Source organism: Perca flavescens, chromosome 15, assembly GCF_004354835.1.
Source record: "Perca flavescens isolate YP-PL-M2 chromosome 15, PFLA_1.0, whole genome shotgun sequence".
NCBI lineage: Eukaryota > Metazoa > Chordata > Actinopteri > Perciformes > Percidae > Perca > Perca flavescens.
The window spans coordinates 20,213,564-20,230,743 of NC_041345.1; the positions used below are offsets into that span (position 1 = coordinate 20,213,564).

Here is a 17,180-nt window from a genome sequence, read left to right on the forward strand (position 1 = left end):
ACCTGTGAGTCATTTCATTTTTGTGCTTATCTTGATGTGAACTTACTTTTCAATGCTGTTGTCATCGAGACATTTTAAATGTATACATCTTTGAAAATGTATTCTGTATTACAGACTTGACGTGTGGATTGAGGTGGCCTTACAGCAAAAGAACGCTCGGACTGTTTTCAGTCCTTCTCTATTCTCTGTTGCTTAGTTGTGGTACGGAAGTGTAACATTTTAAAATGTAAGCGCCCCCCTTTCTACGCCAATATATAATCATCTTGTGCATTTTCTTTCTTTTTTTTCTTTTTTTTACATGCTTTTTGGAGAAAAAAAAATTAAATGCTGGTGTTGATTTAATTCAGTGATTTTAGTGTGTTTTTTTTTTTTTTTTTTTTATTTAAAGGTGGCTAAATTCTTTAATTCCCAGGAGATTGACTGAATGCCTTGACTCAAGGATCTCAACATTTTCAGTTCTATGGCTAAACTACTATCAGTTAATTTCTAATTCACTATTTGGACAGAAATATTGTACTTTTTACTCTACTACATTACTGTATTTGACAGCTTAAGTTATTAGTTACTTGACAAATTAAGATTTTTTGCAAAAACTTTCATGGTTCCAAAAGACTTGCTGCTTTTATTTTTAAGGTATGGACTGTTGGTAGCAGAAAACAAACCTTGTGAAGGTGTCACTTTGGGTAATTGTGATGGCATTTCTCACCGTTTTCTGCAAACCAATCAATTGAATAATGGAAAAAAATAATCATTAGTTGCAGTCCTATACAAAATAGTTTTAAAGATAGCTCGACCTCAACCAACTACAAGAGTACAGTAATGCAGGAGTATTAATAAATTAGTCACAGGGGACATTTTCTACGTTGAGTACTTGTAAGTACATTTTACCGATATTTGCCTTGTAATCTTCTTTCTAGTCTTAATTTGTATTTAATTTTTATATACCTCCTTACTATTTATTTATTTTTTATTTTTTTTTATACTTCATCTGTATTTATTTCTCTCCTTGTGTGTAACTTACATTCTTTTACTTAAGTAACATTTTAAATGCCTTTTCATATTTCTACACTGTGGTATTAGTACTGTAGAATAGATTAGACCTGACTACTTCCTCTACCACTGTTTATTATGCCATCAATTAAGTGGCCAAAAGCTGTGTTTTGGATGCAGCAGTATAACGACTATGAAGACTTAAAGTCCGATTCTCCTATAGTTATGAATGCAGCATAAACCCGAACTACGTCACAGCTGGTCCGCCCCATTAATAATATTGTGCGCGCGCCTGCAGAAAGACTTCGACCGAGTAACAGCGCGCTCCCGCAGCTGCGCGTCGCTTATTTGGATAGTTTAGTAACCAGAAATCCCCCATGGGAATAAATCCATGTTATTACACACGTATGGACGACGGCGAGTGAAGCATTTGGAAAACATGGACGCGACTTTGAAGTACAGTTTTTGTCACGACTCGTTGGAATCTTAAAAGTGGGTTCCGGTCGCGATATTTTTTCTGTCAGGAAGTTTGACGTATTCGGCTGAAGATTATTTCTTACTTTGTTTTGGTTCGGGGGAAAGTTGTGGACTGTCGTTGACTAACGTTACAGAAGCCGCGCGACGACTCTGAGAAAAGACTGCGTTCTCTTTCACGTTAAAGTCAGTTTGGAGCTCACACGAATACTTAAGGAACCGTAATAAGAGTCCGAGAATGCAAAGTTTAAACTTCGATGGAGTTTATCCAACTCCGCTTCGCTTGACATAGGCTAATAAATCGAGGTTATGTGTATAATACATGTATACATGTATTTTCTTTCTGCCAGCGTCATTTCAGTCACTTTTTGCTAAATGGTTGAACTCCATCGCGCGCTAAATCAAATTGTACTTTTATTTTTTTTATAGGCCTATATGTATTCTTATATGGTTATGATCATATTCAGGCTGCAATGCGATACAGTTTTATGCAAAAGTAAAGATATCTGCAGCCTAGACTATTTTGGACTCTAACCAACACAGAGAAGGAAAATCTGCAAACTTAGCAGGAAGAGAGACTATCAAAATCACGGAAATCGTTCGGTCTTTTCCTCTGGCGAAGCCGTTACTCACAGATGGATTTCATACAGGCCACACGGTTACTGTTACACCTTGTTTGGTAGTTTTTTGTTCGTATTTTATGGGATACATCTCCCTGTCCTGCAAGCCCGAAAGCGTTGATAACGTGTGGCAAATGTGAAAATGTTTTGGAAGTTTAAGTTTTCCAAAGATCCGAGGCTGCAGTGGAGCAGAAGTTTGTCTTTGGGCCACAGCTGGAGCAGCCTGATGTAGCCTTTTATTTTTTTTTTTTTTCCATCGGAACAATTTCTCTGTAAAACGCACAGCTGTCTCATGTGTTTGTTTTCACAACCTGAAAAGTATCCGTTTGCGTGAGTGCTTTAATTTGCCGTTGAAGAAGACTAGTTACCTGGGGGGGTCAGCCCCGCCATGGCGCCCCCGCTCTCACACACACTCTCCGGTGTGTCAGTCTGAGGGCACAGATGGACGTGAGCAACGGCTGGACCTAGGCTACTGCGTCATCCCTGCCGCGAGACGCCGGTAACCGGAGTTGGCTGCACGCGGGAGAAGCGGTCTTGTCGTGACCAAGGTCGTCAAGGCGACAGGTGAGGGTTGTGCACGTGACAGGGATGACAGATATATGATGAATGCTGCATTCAGGTTATGTGGGGAAAATGGTAACTGTAGTCAGGAGTTTTGAAATACTATATCTATGTAATGTTTTTTGTTCTTCCAACATGAAGGTCTGTAATTCAAGTGGGGAAATACTGAATCTATTATTTTAGTTGTCCTCAAAGTTGTCAGGTTTAAGTCTATAAATCCCTCCAAAAAAGCTTCTAAATTGTAGAAACTGTATTTGCTAACGCCTCCAAAATCCCCATAGAAATAAAGAGCACATTGGGCTACTTTATTGTCCTCTATGCTACGGCCCTGCTTGAAAATGTCTTCTACATCATCTTCCTTATGGGAAACACTATATACCACAGTTCATCTGGACTGTCAGGTAGTCAGCTATCCTATGCACCATGAGTTTATTTACCTTCATTTACACAAGGTCGGTTGGCTGAGCATGCATCCTCTTTTACAGCGCTATCCTGTTTACAATTGCACAGAAAAAAATATATTTACAAAACAAACAGAAAACATTTAAGCCAAAACTTTGAATGGAAAAGTACTCAATGCTTAGGTCAATCCGGGCTTTGATTTCTGACTTTCATAACTTGTTATTAAATCTATACTAACACTTCCAATCTCTCCTCTAACCACCCGGAATCTCCACAAATTTGAAAAAAGTCCTCCATTGTGATAACGGTTATGGGTTGAAATAGCCATTATTCTTCGGATGACAAAAGCTAGTTGTTGATAGTTTTTGTGGTTGACACCTGTATAAACGTACAGGCCCTCCTTCTCTTTTATTAACTTTAGCCAAGGCAAGTACTTGCAACTTGTCAAGATTGCAATATTTAAATGTGGTGGGTTACCTTGAACCCAAAACACTTGTGCACCTGAAACAGGAGCGTCATCAGGCCAGGGGATTTTGCTGGGAAGCACTGAGTCCAGATGCATGGCTGGCCAGAGACAGTGTAAGAACTGTGGCTGGGAAAAACAGCCTCAGACTAAACACCTCTCAAAGCAGACAGAGAAGAGAGGGGGGAGGAAAATCCATGTAAATCCTGCTAGTCCTGGAAATGTGATACAAGGAAAATAAAACAGGCACAGCTGACTGGACTGGTAGAGCGCAGCCTTCTTCTCCATTGAATTCCCCTCATTCTGCTTGGGCGGTAATTAAAATCAGGAGAAGCAGGGGAGAGAAGAGGGAAGCTGGGGTAATGGACAGAGTGGGTAGTTGTGTTGTTGACTACAAGGACTCCTTGAGGTGCACAATTTTATCTTTTCTCTCCAGATCCAGCACCCCTGCTGTTCCCTTTGGAGAACATGTTGTGGGTAGAGAGGAGATAACGGCTCTGAATGTCCTGAAGTGACTGTACATCCATGCAACTAGTGGGGGAGTTTCACCCTTTAGTATGGTGCAAACATAAAGTAAAAGGGTTGAAGGACAAAAGGACTTGGCATCTAGGGCAACATGAGAGTGGCGGAAGCTTTAAACGAATGTGGCAGCGCTTCACTGACCACAGACGGACATGCCCGGCATTCCTGTGGGTGATTATTACCCAGAAATCCACAGAGTCAATGAGTTGCCTCAGGTACTGATGCTCCCCGTTTTCCTTCTCTACACTCAGAAAGACTGTTGCAGCCTCTTCTGTAGGTTCCATCATCAGACAGTGTTCATCCTGATCTCTGTTATTTCCCTGAGTTATATTTTTAATCAAACCAGTCATTAGTTCCCTAGGCTTACAAGGCACTTAACCAAAGATCTAATGCACATGGGTTAATTTGCTACAATATATTTCTGAATAAAGCAAAGCACATTTCAAGATGCAGCACTTGCTTTAACAGTGGACTCTGTTTTATAGCTTTCTTTTTTGCATGACTTTTTAGACCTGTATGTGTGTGTGTGTGTGTGTGTGTGTGTGTGTGTGTGTGTGTGTGTGTAGGCATTTTACATAATATTACACACTGACTCACTGCATCGGTATCTGTGCCAATAAGGGGATCAAGTATCGGCCGGTCGTTACCGTTTCTTTATCAGTTACATTCATTCAGTCACAATGAGCTTTTGCCCCACAGCGATCTCTGGCTTTGAGTTACTGAGCTTGAGAATGACCCCAAGGAGTTTCACACAGTCAGTGGGATATAGATTTTAATTGTTAAAAAAATAGACCTCTGGTATCGATTGAATTTGGTAGCAGCAGATTATACCTGAGGTGAGTTACTGGAATCAGGAGAGAAAAAGTCAGATGAGTGCATCCCTGGTAGAGTATTTTAGTCTTTGATTTTATGAGTGAGTGTCTTTTGGTTTTGTTACCTTGTTTTATAAGTTTGTTAAAAGTGTCCATATCTGTTTTACCAACCAAATCAATTGTGAAAACTAAGTTTGTGTTTGAGTTATTTTGTGTTGTCCTTTGTTGAATTAGTTTACATTCAATGGTTTATTGGTATAAATTTCGGGGGAAACCCTCTCCATTGAAGGAAATGCCTCAGTTTATGATGCTGTTGACGCCTTGAACTGGCCAGATAATATTGCCCAGTTAACATCTACATTGGAGCTATAACACAGCTGAGTCAGGGCTTTTGGCAGCTCGTGAAATCAGAGAAATATAAAGCTGGTAGATATTTAAAATTGCAGAAAACTCCCTGTAAAAAACATTCTTCCCGTATGAACTGTGCCAGACGGATCGCTGCCAGTGCAGCTTGAATTTCAGCCGTTTTCAATTGTCAATCTTTCTCATGGGCAAAATACACAACACACATGCACTGCACACTTTCTCATTCACTCAGTGTTCAGGGCACTCAGTCAGAGAAATCTTTAGGTATGTGTTCTGCAGGCTTTGGTTACATTTTACATGTCTGCAAGGAATTATGCATGAAAAAGGTTTTGTGCTGTAAATAAAAATTAGGTTCTCTGTTTAGTGTAACATTAAAACCTCTATCATGTAATTTAATTACCTAGATATGACATAATTAGGGTGCAGTGCTGCCTCTTTGTCACACCAGCCTTCAGATTTCATACTTTTTCTTCTCCTCCCCTTCTTATTAATGTTTACCACCAAGGTGATGTTTTATGGGCTGAGGTACTTGCATACTGACAAGTGTTGTGAGACTGGCTGATAACTTTTGTCATAGGTCATCTCCTGTCTGACCCGATGACTCACATCCTTTCGCTCGGTCTCCAAGCAAAGAAATGTGAACAAAAACAGTGCCAACATCAGTTATTACACACTTTCTTCCATAACGAATTGGTTTCTGTTTGTACCACTCTAGGCTGTGGGTTGATTGGCTCACCACAGACAACTTTCTGAAGACTGGTTTGTAGAGCACGTACGCAAACATCGCAGCAATGAGTAAGTCCTCTATATTCTGATGTTAGACAGACAGCATGGTTTTCACACAGCATGAGTTAAAAACAGACACACACTCGCACAAAACACCACCCCTGAGGCCAAAGTCTGTGCAAGCTGCTGCTCCAGACACTGTCGGATGAAGAATTGGTTTTTGCCGTTATGGAGATGGGGGTCTGTTTCTCTCCACTAACCTGGGGCCGTATGATGTCTGTCCAAACTACACAAGGAGAATATTTTCTCTTCGTGAGCTAGTCCAGCCAAGGCAGAGCTTGCCCTGAGATCAAACATGGGAATAGGCATATCAACACTGCAGTCCTTCCCTGCCTCTAATACCCTGTCACAGGATAGTCCTGATATGGATGTAGTTAAAAATGACTGACTACTTGTCTGCACACACCTTTTAGAGTAGAACTAAGTGCAAGGGACTCATATCTCTCTTTCTGTAATGCAGACGTACACACAGGCCATCCATTATCCAATCCACACTCTAATTGTGTATTTTTCCCAACCCATTATCCTGTTCAGATGAGAGACAGGCTCTCCACTCTATAATGAAGGACCTGGTTGCCCTTCAGATGACGCGGCGCCAGCCTGTGTTGTCATATGACAGCGGCAAACCCAAGACACCGGCCCAGACCAACAGACAGGTGCGGTAACGCTGCAAATTGAACAAACAGAATACTAAAGATGGTTTGGAAGCTTAAGCTTGTATTAAGCTGCAAAAATCAGGATTTCTCATAAACTAAGGAATAATTGAAATGGTGCCCTTATTATCTAGGATAGTATAATCAAATAGCTTTAGTTTTTACTGTGAGCTGTAGCTCAAACATCTTGGTCCCACGAGTAAAACGCACATTTTAGGAAAGTTCTCTCAAAATAAAATACATTTTGAAGTGGTTTCAGTACTGTAGTTCTGAAGAAGCAATGTAGCCTTCTGTTTAGAGAGTCCCTGAAACCCAGAGCTTCCAGGTTCAACCGCACAAATGTCTCCATGAACAGTCATACATTTTGTGGAAGTGTCCCTCAGCAATAAAGGAGGGTATGCTGAATTGTAATTAAAATGTCCTAAATAGTTAAGGTGAGGATGAAGCATGATAAACCTAGCAGGCAGTGGGAAAGTCTTCTGCTTAGTACGCAGGGTGAGATTTGTCTTTAAGTTGTGTTAAGTATGAATTATGCTGAATTTTGAAGTCTGTCTGGAGGGCCTTATGCTGACAAAATAATGCTTTTCTTCATGGCTACGGGTCTGTACACCATAGAATTTGAACTTTTGGACCAGTGTTATAATAAAGAACAGTGTAATTGGGTATCCCCCATTCAAGTGCATCCTTGTTTCTTAGTATTTCCCCTAGCCCACACAGTTGGCTAATTTAGAACAAGTACAATATAGCCACCCACAAATGTATTAAATCCAGGCATTTTCAACTTCTTCTCTAAAAATATATTTATGCCTGTGTGGAAAAGTGGCCAGTAGCCCACCCACCCTCACTTTCTACCACAGCTGCAGGCAGCCACAGAGAATAGCCAAAGCAGACAACTCATGTGCAATTTTGTGTTTGCTTAAAACCAGAGATTGTCCCCCTGGGAAAGACTCTCGACTCTTTCCCACCTCAATACCTTAAGTTTGGTCTTATTATGAGTGGAAGTTGGTTTTCTCAAATGATGTAGCAATGGAGAAGGCACAGAGTGACATGTCTTCCCAGCGAATGATCTTTTGAAGGCAGTGCATGTGCAAGTCAGTCTTTAAGTTGTTTCTTTTTGGAAAGTCACTTCTTTGACTTTGTTGTACTGATGGTCATTTTATTTTGTTTGTGTTGTGAATGTTATCTTTTATCTTCCTATTTCTTTTTTCTCTCAGGACGATGTCAGGATAAAGTTTGAGTTCTCAGGAGAGAGGAGGTGAGTTTTGTTTTAGGCTTTTTTTACGTGCGTGTGTGTGTGTGTGTGTGTGTGTGTGTGTGTGTGTGTGTGTGTGTGTGTGTGTGTGTGTGTGTGTGTGTGTGTGTGTGTGTGTGTTTTACATGCATACATGTATATATCTATATGCAAGTGAGAGAGAGCATAAACTCACACAGAGACATTAACACCGTCACTCAGTCATGCTGTTCTCATCACATGTTCCAGTTCATGAGAAAGAGCACATCTCAGACTCCACTCCACTCCACTTAATTCAGACTGGTATGTGAGCTGGAGAATGGAAGGGGAAAAGGAAAAGGACTGTGGTTAGTATGTGGCTGCCAGCGCAAACCACAAATATGCAAGGTGTACTTAAAGAAATCTGCACACACTACAAACAGCAGCTTGTGTGTGTTTTGCTTGCACATGTGCATGTAAGTCAAAAGCAAATTCCTTAGTTGCGGGTACAAATCTCTCGATAATCTGCCTGTCTGTTGTCTGTCTGTTCTTGCTTCTTTTTTTATGTGTAGGATCCTGATGTTTGGACGGCCTGTGCAGTTCGAGGAAATCCAGCAGAAAGTCAAGACTGTCTTTGGCCAGCTGCTAGACCTGCATTATATGAACAATGAGGTAAAGTGGAGAAGCTGAAACAAGGGAATGTTTGGCATTACTGCTTGAAAAATTATTTGAGTAATAAATCAATCATCAAAATAGTTGCTGATTCATTGTCTAATCTAAATCTAAATTGTCTAATTGTTTCAGCTCGACAAACATGTCTGAATATGTCCTGTGTTTCTTTATGCCTGTATGTGTTTCCATTTTGAAAGTGTAAAAGTATTTTGGTCTTAATTGTTGAACATATCTGCATGTATGTGTGTCACTGTATTTGATGTATTAATTAAACATTTGTACATTTTAAAATGTTTCCAACAGCTTTTGTATGCTTGCGAATATTGATATGTGTTTGTTTATATATATATAATTGGTTTTGTGTTTTCGTGTTTGTCTTGTATTCTTGCAGTTGTCCATCCCTCTGCGAGATCAGGATGACCTGGACAAGGCGATCGACCTGCTGGACCGAAGCTCCAACATGAAGAGCATCAGGATCCTGCTGCTCACTCAGGAGCACAGCAATGTAAGACACACACACACACACACACACACACACACACACACACACACACACACACACACACACATTGGGCTTGCATTTACAGCGTACTATTGCACCACTGACATTTCTTCACCATAGAGCCATGTTGTGTAAAATCAAAGTTCCTCATTACATTTACATTACACTAACTGGCTTGCTGACAAGAAGTGATTGTTTAATCAGGTTTTTGAAGGCTTTTTTAAACCTCATGTTCTCTTCTCCTCGTTCCAACTGCAGGCCTCCTCCCCCTCCCACCACGTGCCGTGTAAGCAGGTGAGGATCACATCCTCCCATTCTACTGGAGACGTTAGCACGGTGTACCAATCCTCCGAGCCCAGGGGGCGCCACCTATCAACTGGTACATATCTTCACCTGTCATTCATATTCTCTCTACTCTGATGCTTCACACATTAATTCAAAGGAGGAAAAGTAGACGCTTTATTTTTCTCAAAAGCCTCAACATTTGGTTAAAATTCAGGATAACTGTCACGTCGTAGTTTTTTACTACCTCGATTTCCCTGTCTGTCGCCTTCTCTCTCGCTCTCTCTCTGCCTGTTCTTTCTTTGGCTTCCCCTTTTAGCAATGGGTCCACTTCCTTTTCCTGTTCACCATTACTAGACGATGCCTCCTGGACAGCAGCCAATCAGATTACAGAATGTTATTAGTTTGGTGGACCATTGGCCTGGTTTGAGATGAAGTGGCTGCAGGAGGGCTTGAGAGCTGGACTTTGGCAGCACCAGGCCATACATATTAAAACCAGCTCTCAGCCGTTGCTCCAGAATGGAAGCAATCAGTACTTTTATTGACTTCTTTCTTTATCTTTGTGGGAGAGAGGGCCTTTCTGAATATTACATTTTTGTCATGACACAACTGTCACAACAGTTACTGCATGGATGTGAGTTGTATCAGTGTGCTCTCAGCTTTTTCACGTCTGCTTTTGTGCTGCTTGTACCCTTCCCTGCATGGAAATACATCTCAACATAGACGAACAGGGCCTATTTGTTTTTTTTTAAATATGCAAAGCCGTTTTCCAAAAATATCATCATCACATCTGATGTTCTTAAAGCACATTGATGCCAACATTTTTATGCACTTTTCAGTCCTCATGCCTGTAAAGTCCAGATATTATTTTAAATTCTTATTTTTCATATTTCTAATGTTTGCTCTTAACTGCTGTCTAATCCCAGGTTCTCAGAACACGGGGCGTAGCTCGCCGCCTCCTGGCTACGTGCCTGAGCGCCAGCAGAGGATTGCCCGCCAAGGTTCATACACCAGCATAAACAGTGAGGGGGAGTTCATCCCCGAGACCAGCGATCAGTGTGTGAGTTGTTGCTACACTATTAATGGGGAAATTATATGGTGTGTTTATAACTATAATGAGATGTGATCACATAAACTAGAAAGATAAAATATTGGGTTCATGTTCCCAAAGTTGTCAAATATAAATTCCTTAAATTTTTATGAAACATGTTTACACAAAGCATATGTGCACACACACCCTTTATTTTCCATTGTGCCCTGTGCAGGTGCTGGATCCCTGGAGCAGCGCAGAAAACTCTGTCTCTGGAAGCTGTCAGTCTCTGGACCGCAACTCAGACAGGTGAGGAGCAAACTTTGCCTGCCAGAAACTTACTACAAATTAAAAAAAAAAAAAAAAATATATATATATATATATATTCTCCATTGCACTTCCTTCTCCTCTCTCACAGCCCCTCACTGAGGAAGTCTCGCATGCACAGAGCCAAGAGTTACCCTGATAATCGCCAGGAGTGCTCAGGTGAGAGCAGCTACAAGAAAAGCTCCTTCCAACCTTTAACTTTCCCAGTAACCATGAGGGGAATATTTATGTAAAGCAGCACACTCACATCTTATGGGATAAAGCATTGTGACAGCCACTTGCATTAACATTTGTGTTTACAGCAAACCAATCATCAACCATAAATATATATCTTTTAAAAAAAACTGAGTACAACTTTACTGATTTGATAAAGAAATCTACATTAAGTTTGATCATTTTAAATATCAGATCTGCCGAGTTCATAAGTATAAGCTACAAGGAAGAGTAACGAAGCAGCTCACGTGAATGTTGTGTGACTCAGTGTGCAACTGAGCTAAACTGTTTGAACTACAGAGTAATCCTGCTGACCCTTGACTTTTGGATATTTGCTTTCAGACCGGGAGAATCATGTGTATGACAGAATAGCAGGTAAAGGAGGCACCTATCCTCGAAGGTACCATGTCTCCCTGCATCATAAGGACCACAGTGAAGGTAAGACGAATAGCATTTTATCTCCGTTTATCAACGATGTGACATATTTCTTACGCTCTCTCTTTGTACTACTTTTTCCCTTAATTTGCCTGTCCGTCATGTGCTATTTAACCTTAGCCAGCCTTTTTCCCGCTCTACTTCAGGCCGTCGGACGTTTCCGCGGATCCGTCGCCCACAAGGGAACCTGTTCACTCTGGTGCCCTCACGCCGGTCGCTCAATGGCAGCGAGGAGAGTGTGGGCAGCTGGCAGCTGGTCGACGCTCAGGGCAGGCTCCGTCCCCAAGATCGTTCTGTCGCGCATAAGTGTGAGTGTTGATCTAGAAGAACTCTGAACAAAATTTCCTTTAGAAAATACACTTCACTTTTTAGGATGACATTAATTCTTAAGAGGTAAATAAATGATACATTGCAGGTTTCAAAGGCTAATACCAATGCTTGAATCATGTAATAAGGGTTTCCACCAGAACTTACTTTTAGCAGGATGAAAAAACCTTAGGAACAATATTTTAAAGGTGGGTCAGTAAAATTCACTACTGAAACCCTGCGTAGTCAAATAATAAAAGTAAAAATGGATTCCTATGTAAACTGTACCAAATGAATTGCTGTGCCTCATTAAAAATCCGTCAATTAAGAGTCAGATAAGAAGATAGATATCAATTTCAACTTTGTGCATCTAATACAGAGATAGTTCTGTTTAGTCTAGCTTACCACAAGGCCTGGGGGAAATGGTTGGCTTGTGAGGAAAAAGATTAATAAATAATGTTCTTTTCTGTGATATGTAAGATGGCATGTTGTATTTTTTATGTGAAACGTAAATGAACAGCTGTGTGCGTGTGTATTGTCTTTTTTCAGCGCCCAGTGCTCCAATGACGTGGCGGCGGGGGAAGCTTCTGGGCCAGGGAGCCTTTGGTCGGGTTTACCTGTGTTACGATGTGGATACTGGGAGGGAGCTGGCTGCCAAGCAGGTCCAGTTTGATCCTGAGAGTCCTGAGACCAGCAAGGTGAGACACTAACATGGATAGATCAAGTTCACAGAGACAGAATGCTTGGTTGTCTTGCGCCTTCCTCTTTTCTCTTTCTCTGGTAATGTTGAGAACATTTCAGATATTGCTGATGGCTGATGGCTACCTCGTGTTATTGGTTGCTTTGCTGACATTGCATGGACATGTAGACATCTTGCTACTTCTGGTTGCACATTAAAAAGTCATCTGTTTTTGTCAGGCAATGGTGTCACTTCCTTCTTACTTTTACAATATAACTCATGGATGGTGACATTACAGTATTTTCTAAAATTGTTACTTATTATATTACTTTAGTCTGTTGATTAATAACAAATCATAAGTCTGAACTACTGCCCAACTGTAAAAGCGCCAAGAATGACCTCATATGTTGTGTGTGTTAATCTGTTCAGGCCATTCTGCTGGAACGCAGGTAGTTAGCATAGCTGACTGAGCATTACATTTATGAACCAACTATCTTGAAAAAACATTTGCTTAGGTTGTGAGGTCTTAGGTCAGGAGGTAAGACACAAAAACTTTATTTTGACGCAGAAATAAAATTATCAATCTGCAGGAAAGAGATTGAATAACTCAAGAAATGGAATGTATTGAAGAGGTTTTCTTTCCTCCCTCAACCCCCCTTTGCCCCATTTTATTGTCTTTTCCTGTCTTCCACAGAGAAAACATGCACTGTCACTTCCTGTATCTGAAAGGAGACAAGTGTTTTGGGGGTGGGGGGGTGGAGTGGTGGCAGTGAGGGGTGACGGGTCAGCATTGCCTTGGCCTCCCATCACCCCTTCATCCCCCCACCCCCCGCTTGTGGCAGATATGAATCAGTTGTTATTTTTAATAAACCGGCTTCTGTGTTGGGACTTGGGGATTACATTGACTTCCCTCTGTCTCTCTCTCTCTGTTGTGGCCTCATTCTCTGAAGTAAACACAGGAACTTCTTTTGGGGAACTACGCTATTGCCTTTCATTTACTTAGGTTTCACTTTTGTTTCCACATGCAGCCATAAATCACTGTTTGTCATCTTTGTGTTTATGGTTACATTTGTTTGTCATCAGTGGTAACAGATATGACAGAGCCTACAGGGCTCCACCATGTACGGAAAATGCATTCTGTTTACAAATGAAAACAATAAATCACCAAAGATGCATTGTTCAGGAATGACAGCTTTTATGTTTGATGTCTGAGTGGTCATGTGACTCTTTCCCTGCTTCTCATTGTGTCTGTACAGGAGGTCAGCGCTTTGGAGTGCGAAATCCAGTTGCTGAAAAATCTGCATCACGAGCGCATTGTTCAGTACTACGGCTGTCTAAGGGACCACAATGAGAAGACCCTCACTATTTTCATGGAGTACATGCCGGGGGTGAGTCCCAGCTACTTTTAATTTCACAGCTTCAACCAGGGCTCACAGATAGGGTTGTTTTCACAGGTCAAAACCTAGAAATCAATTGCAAAACCTCAGTCTTTGTGTTCAGTCTAATTGCATCTAACGTTAGGATGTAAGGAAATTATTATTTAAACATAGGCAACAAGGCCAGTTACATAAGACATAAGGAGGGCAAACAAAGGACAACAATCCATTCTAATGACTTTTAACAGTTTGAACTGATATTAAAAAGTGTGGTTGGGCACATGTCCTCTATTCCTCTGCACCTGAAACTATGCCCAAGGTTTATAAAGTGAATACTTTTTCTTTTCGACCACAGACAGTTTTCCAGGGATTCTTTTTGTCTGGAACTCAATGTTGACCTCAGTAACCTTGTTTCAGTTTTTGATCCTGGGCCATAGTTGTGTAGCCAACTTCTTGTCAAATCTAAACAATTTAACAACATAAAGAGACAGCAGGAGATTAAGTTATGTACTAAAGCAAAAAAAGGACCAGAAGAAGCACTTTGTTGTCAGCCAGTAGTCAGCTAGTTCTTCTTAGGTCCTGGTGTCCACAAATAACTAACCGTAAAACAGATCAATGCTACTTCTCTCCTCGTTCCTGGCATTTTTATCTCCCTTTACCAAGTATCTTTAATCAGTCCAATTTGCCTAATCACTGCAATTGAGGAGATGTGGTATAAATGCAAAACACAAATGCAATAAGTGAAATTTGAATTCCTGATTTGGTTTTCTGGGACTATTTGTTCAAAAGGACCCATTCCATTGCCCATGCTTTGAATGCATGACAGACATATTTCAGTTGCCAGATTTGAACTTGGCTCCTTTACTCCCTGTGTTCCTGGCTCAGACCTCCAGTGATGGGGTAGATTGGTGCTCTTGAACTCTGGATGTATTCACAGTCTGTGTGCTATTGTCTAAAGCACATGCTTTTTTCCTATCAGGGTTCAGTCAAAGACCAGCTAAAGGCCTACGGGGCGCTGACAGAGAACGTGACCCGGAAATACACAAGACAGATCCTGGAGGGCATGTCCTATCTGCACAGCAACATGATTGTACACCGGGACATCAAAGGTAGTCCTGTTAAACTACAGAGGCTTGAGTATTATACTGTTTAGATACAAGATCAAAATTTAGACAGTGTTTTTAATATATAGATGTTTGTGTTTTACAGCATGTGGAAGGTGATTGGTGAGATAACATATTTACGTGTTCCATGTCAACTCAGGTGCCAACATCCTGCGGGATTCAGCAGGCAACGTGAAGCTCGGAGATTTTGGTGCCAGCAAGAGGCTGCAGACCATCTGCATGTCTGGCACCGGCATCCGCTCTGTGACCGGCACCCCCTACTGGATGAGCCCGGAGGTGATCAGTGGAGAGGGCTACGGCAGGAAGGCTGATGTCTGGTAAGACCGGGAGATACACAGCAGTGTAGTTTTAAGTTTGATCCTTGGAAAGTGTTTTTAGGGATAGATATGCTTGAGCTAAATTAATATTAATTGAAAAGGTTTCTAAATTAAAACTGTTTCTAGGTGCATAAATACACAATGTAGATGTTCATGTTTTTGCCTTCTTTAGCAAACTCAGATGCTTTTTGGTTAATAAGATGCTGACATCTCAATAGTGCATTCATACATATTGACACATAATTTGAGTGACTGGATGAATACATGCTTTAATCGCCTGGTAGAAGCTGTAGAGCAGATTTTATAAATGTATTCACTAGGACACTAAATAAGGGAGATTCTGTGTAAACAAAAGATCATACAAACTGTTTCCTTTAGACTTATAAATCTTGATTCTTAATGGGATGTAGAAGTACTGTAATGACTCTGATAATCTGTTGTCACAAACAATGGAGCATTTTTGACTTTAAGGGAATAAAGCTGCTAATACTCCTGGGGTATAAGACTTGTGTGACTGACAAACATGCACATGCACAAATACATAATGCTTTTTACATCTGTCGTACAAGCAACAATTTTATCGAAATGACACCTGTATCTGCCAGTAAAAATAGTTTGGTTTAATATCGGGATGAAGGTTATGTTCATGTAGTGACTTGGTAGAAATACCTATATTCAACATGATGAAAGTCACCAGGGGCTGACGGGATGAGACGTGGATGTGAAAAAAGGGAAATACAGATGTCATACTCCTAAAGTGGCAGAATCTCTGTGCTCTCAAAGGGAGAAAATATGTTTGTAAAGTGAGGAGCCTGCTGTATGTAACCCAGTTCCTACCACACTCCCACACACAAAGCAGACAACATTCCCTTATGCAATCTGTTTGGGTTGTGACCCACAAGTCGAGTGATGTGATTGGCTGATGGCCAGTCAGACAGGTCGTAGCAGAGGTTGGTATGTTCCAGGTTCTTAGCCCATGCTGCAGGGGGAGTAATGCTCCCAGGAGGGCTTGTTTAACTCCCAAACAGGTGGAGGAGGCCCTCTGCAGCCAGCAAGTTTCCACTCAAAACATTCCTGTTAAGCTTTAGTGATGAGCTGCTAATATGTAGTATTTGTTTCAGCTTGTTATGTGACTCCACTGCAGATTAAAGTAAAGCAAAAACAATCAATCAACGTATTTTTTATTTTTTTTTACAGGAGCCTTGGATGTACGGTGGTGGAGATGCTAACAGAAAAGCCTCCGTGGGCTGAATACGAGGCCATGGCGGCCATATTCAAGATCGCCACTCAGCCCACCAACCCACTGCTGCCCTCGCACACCTCCGACCAGGCACGGGACTTCATTAGCTGCATCTTTGTGGAGGCCAAGCACAGGCCCAGTGCTGAGGAGTTGCTCAGACATCCATTCTCCCAGATTCTGTTCTAAAACCTGCCTGGTTTTCTGAACTTTAACCACAGAGCAGTATCTGTAACTTCCTTGAAACCCATCCGTGGCAGAAATCCGGACATGGAACTGGTCTAGAAGTCAGTGTTAAACCCACCGAGCCTCTGCCACCGTTCAGATGCTCCTCTCACACAAATCCAAAGAACAAGACAGTTTAACAACAGCATTCATCAATGCCTTGAAAACCAATGCCAGTACATGCTCTGACAAGAGTCACCACCAGGGGGAAACAAAACATTAAGTATCTGGTGCACGGCTGATCCTTCTCAGATACATACGCACACACTCCAAAGGCAGCATCATTCAAGTCATGCACCGGTTTTATCTTCATCAAATATCCTCTCCTGTGTTTACATTCACATATTGGGCAGAAATGCCAGGAAGCCCTACAGTGTTTGAAACATTTTATTTTAAAGCTACGGCACACAACAGTGTTAAATGGACAGGATTTTTCTCTTGTTTTCCACGTCATCCCTGTCTCATTTTGAACAAAAAAATCATCACCCTTAAACTAGAACTCTGTTAAGCTATTTGTGAAGCACTTCACATTTCTGACTACATGTGTTTGTAGATTAGATGAAACACAGATGAAGCGATGTCACATGGAGATATGT

The 17,180-nt window shown here is 41.2% G+C and overlaps 1 protein-coding gene across 3 annotated transcripts; it reads left to right on the forward strand.

Moving 5' to 3' along the window:
- Positions 1-1,299: 1,299 nt before the first annotated feature.
- map3k3 (mitogen-activated protein kinase kinase kinase 3) lies at positions 1,300-16,700 on the forward strand. Of its 3 annotated transcripts, none has more exons than XM_028599946.1 (17): positions 1,300-2,648; positions 3,947-6,005; positions 6,531-6,652; positions 7,864-7,904; positions 8,432-8,531; positions 8,923-9,036; positions 9,292-9,412; positions 10,242-10,375; positions 10,581-10,654; positions 10,764-10,831; positions 11,228-11,323; positions 11,467-11,628; positions 12,176-12,324; positions 13,562-13,693; positions 14,661-14,790; positions 14,945-15,122; positions 16,320-16,700. In XM_028599946.1, the coding sequence occupies exons 2-17, from the start codon at positions 6,002-6,004 to the stop codon at positions 16,546-16,548; spliced, it is 1,854 nt and encodes a 617-aa protein (XP_028455747.1). In that variant the 5' UTR covers positions 1,300-2,648; positions 3,947-6,001; the 3' UTR covers positions 16,549-16,700. The 3 variants fall into 3 exon arrangements, with proteins under 3 accessions (XP_028455747.1, XP_028455746.1, XP_028455748.1); XM_028599945.1 differs by having other exon boundaries at positions 5,926-6,005; XM_028599947.1 differs by lacking the exon at positions 1,300-2,648 and having other exon boundaries at positions 2,667-4,247; positions 5,926-6,005.
- Positions 16,701-17,180: the final 480 nt, after the last annotated feature.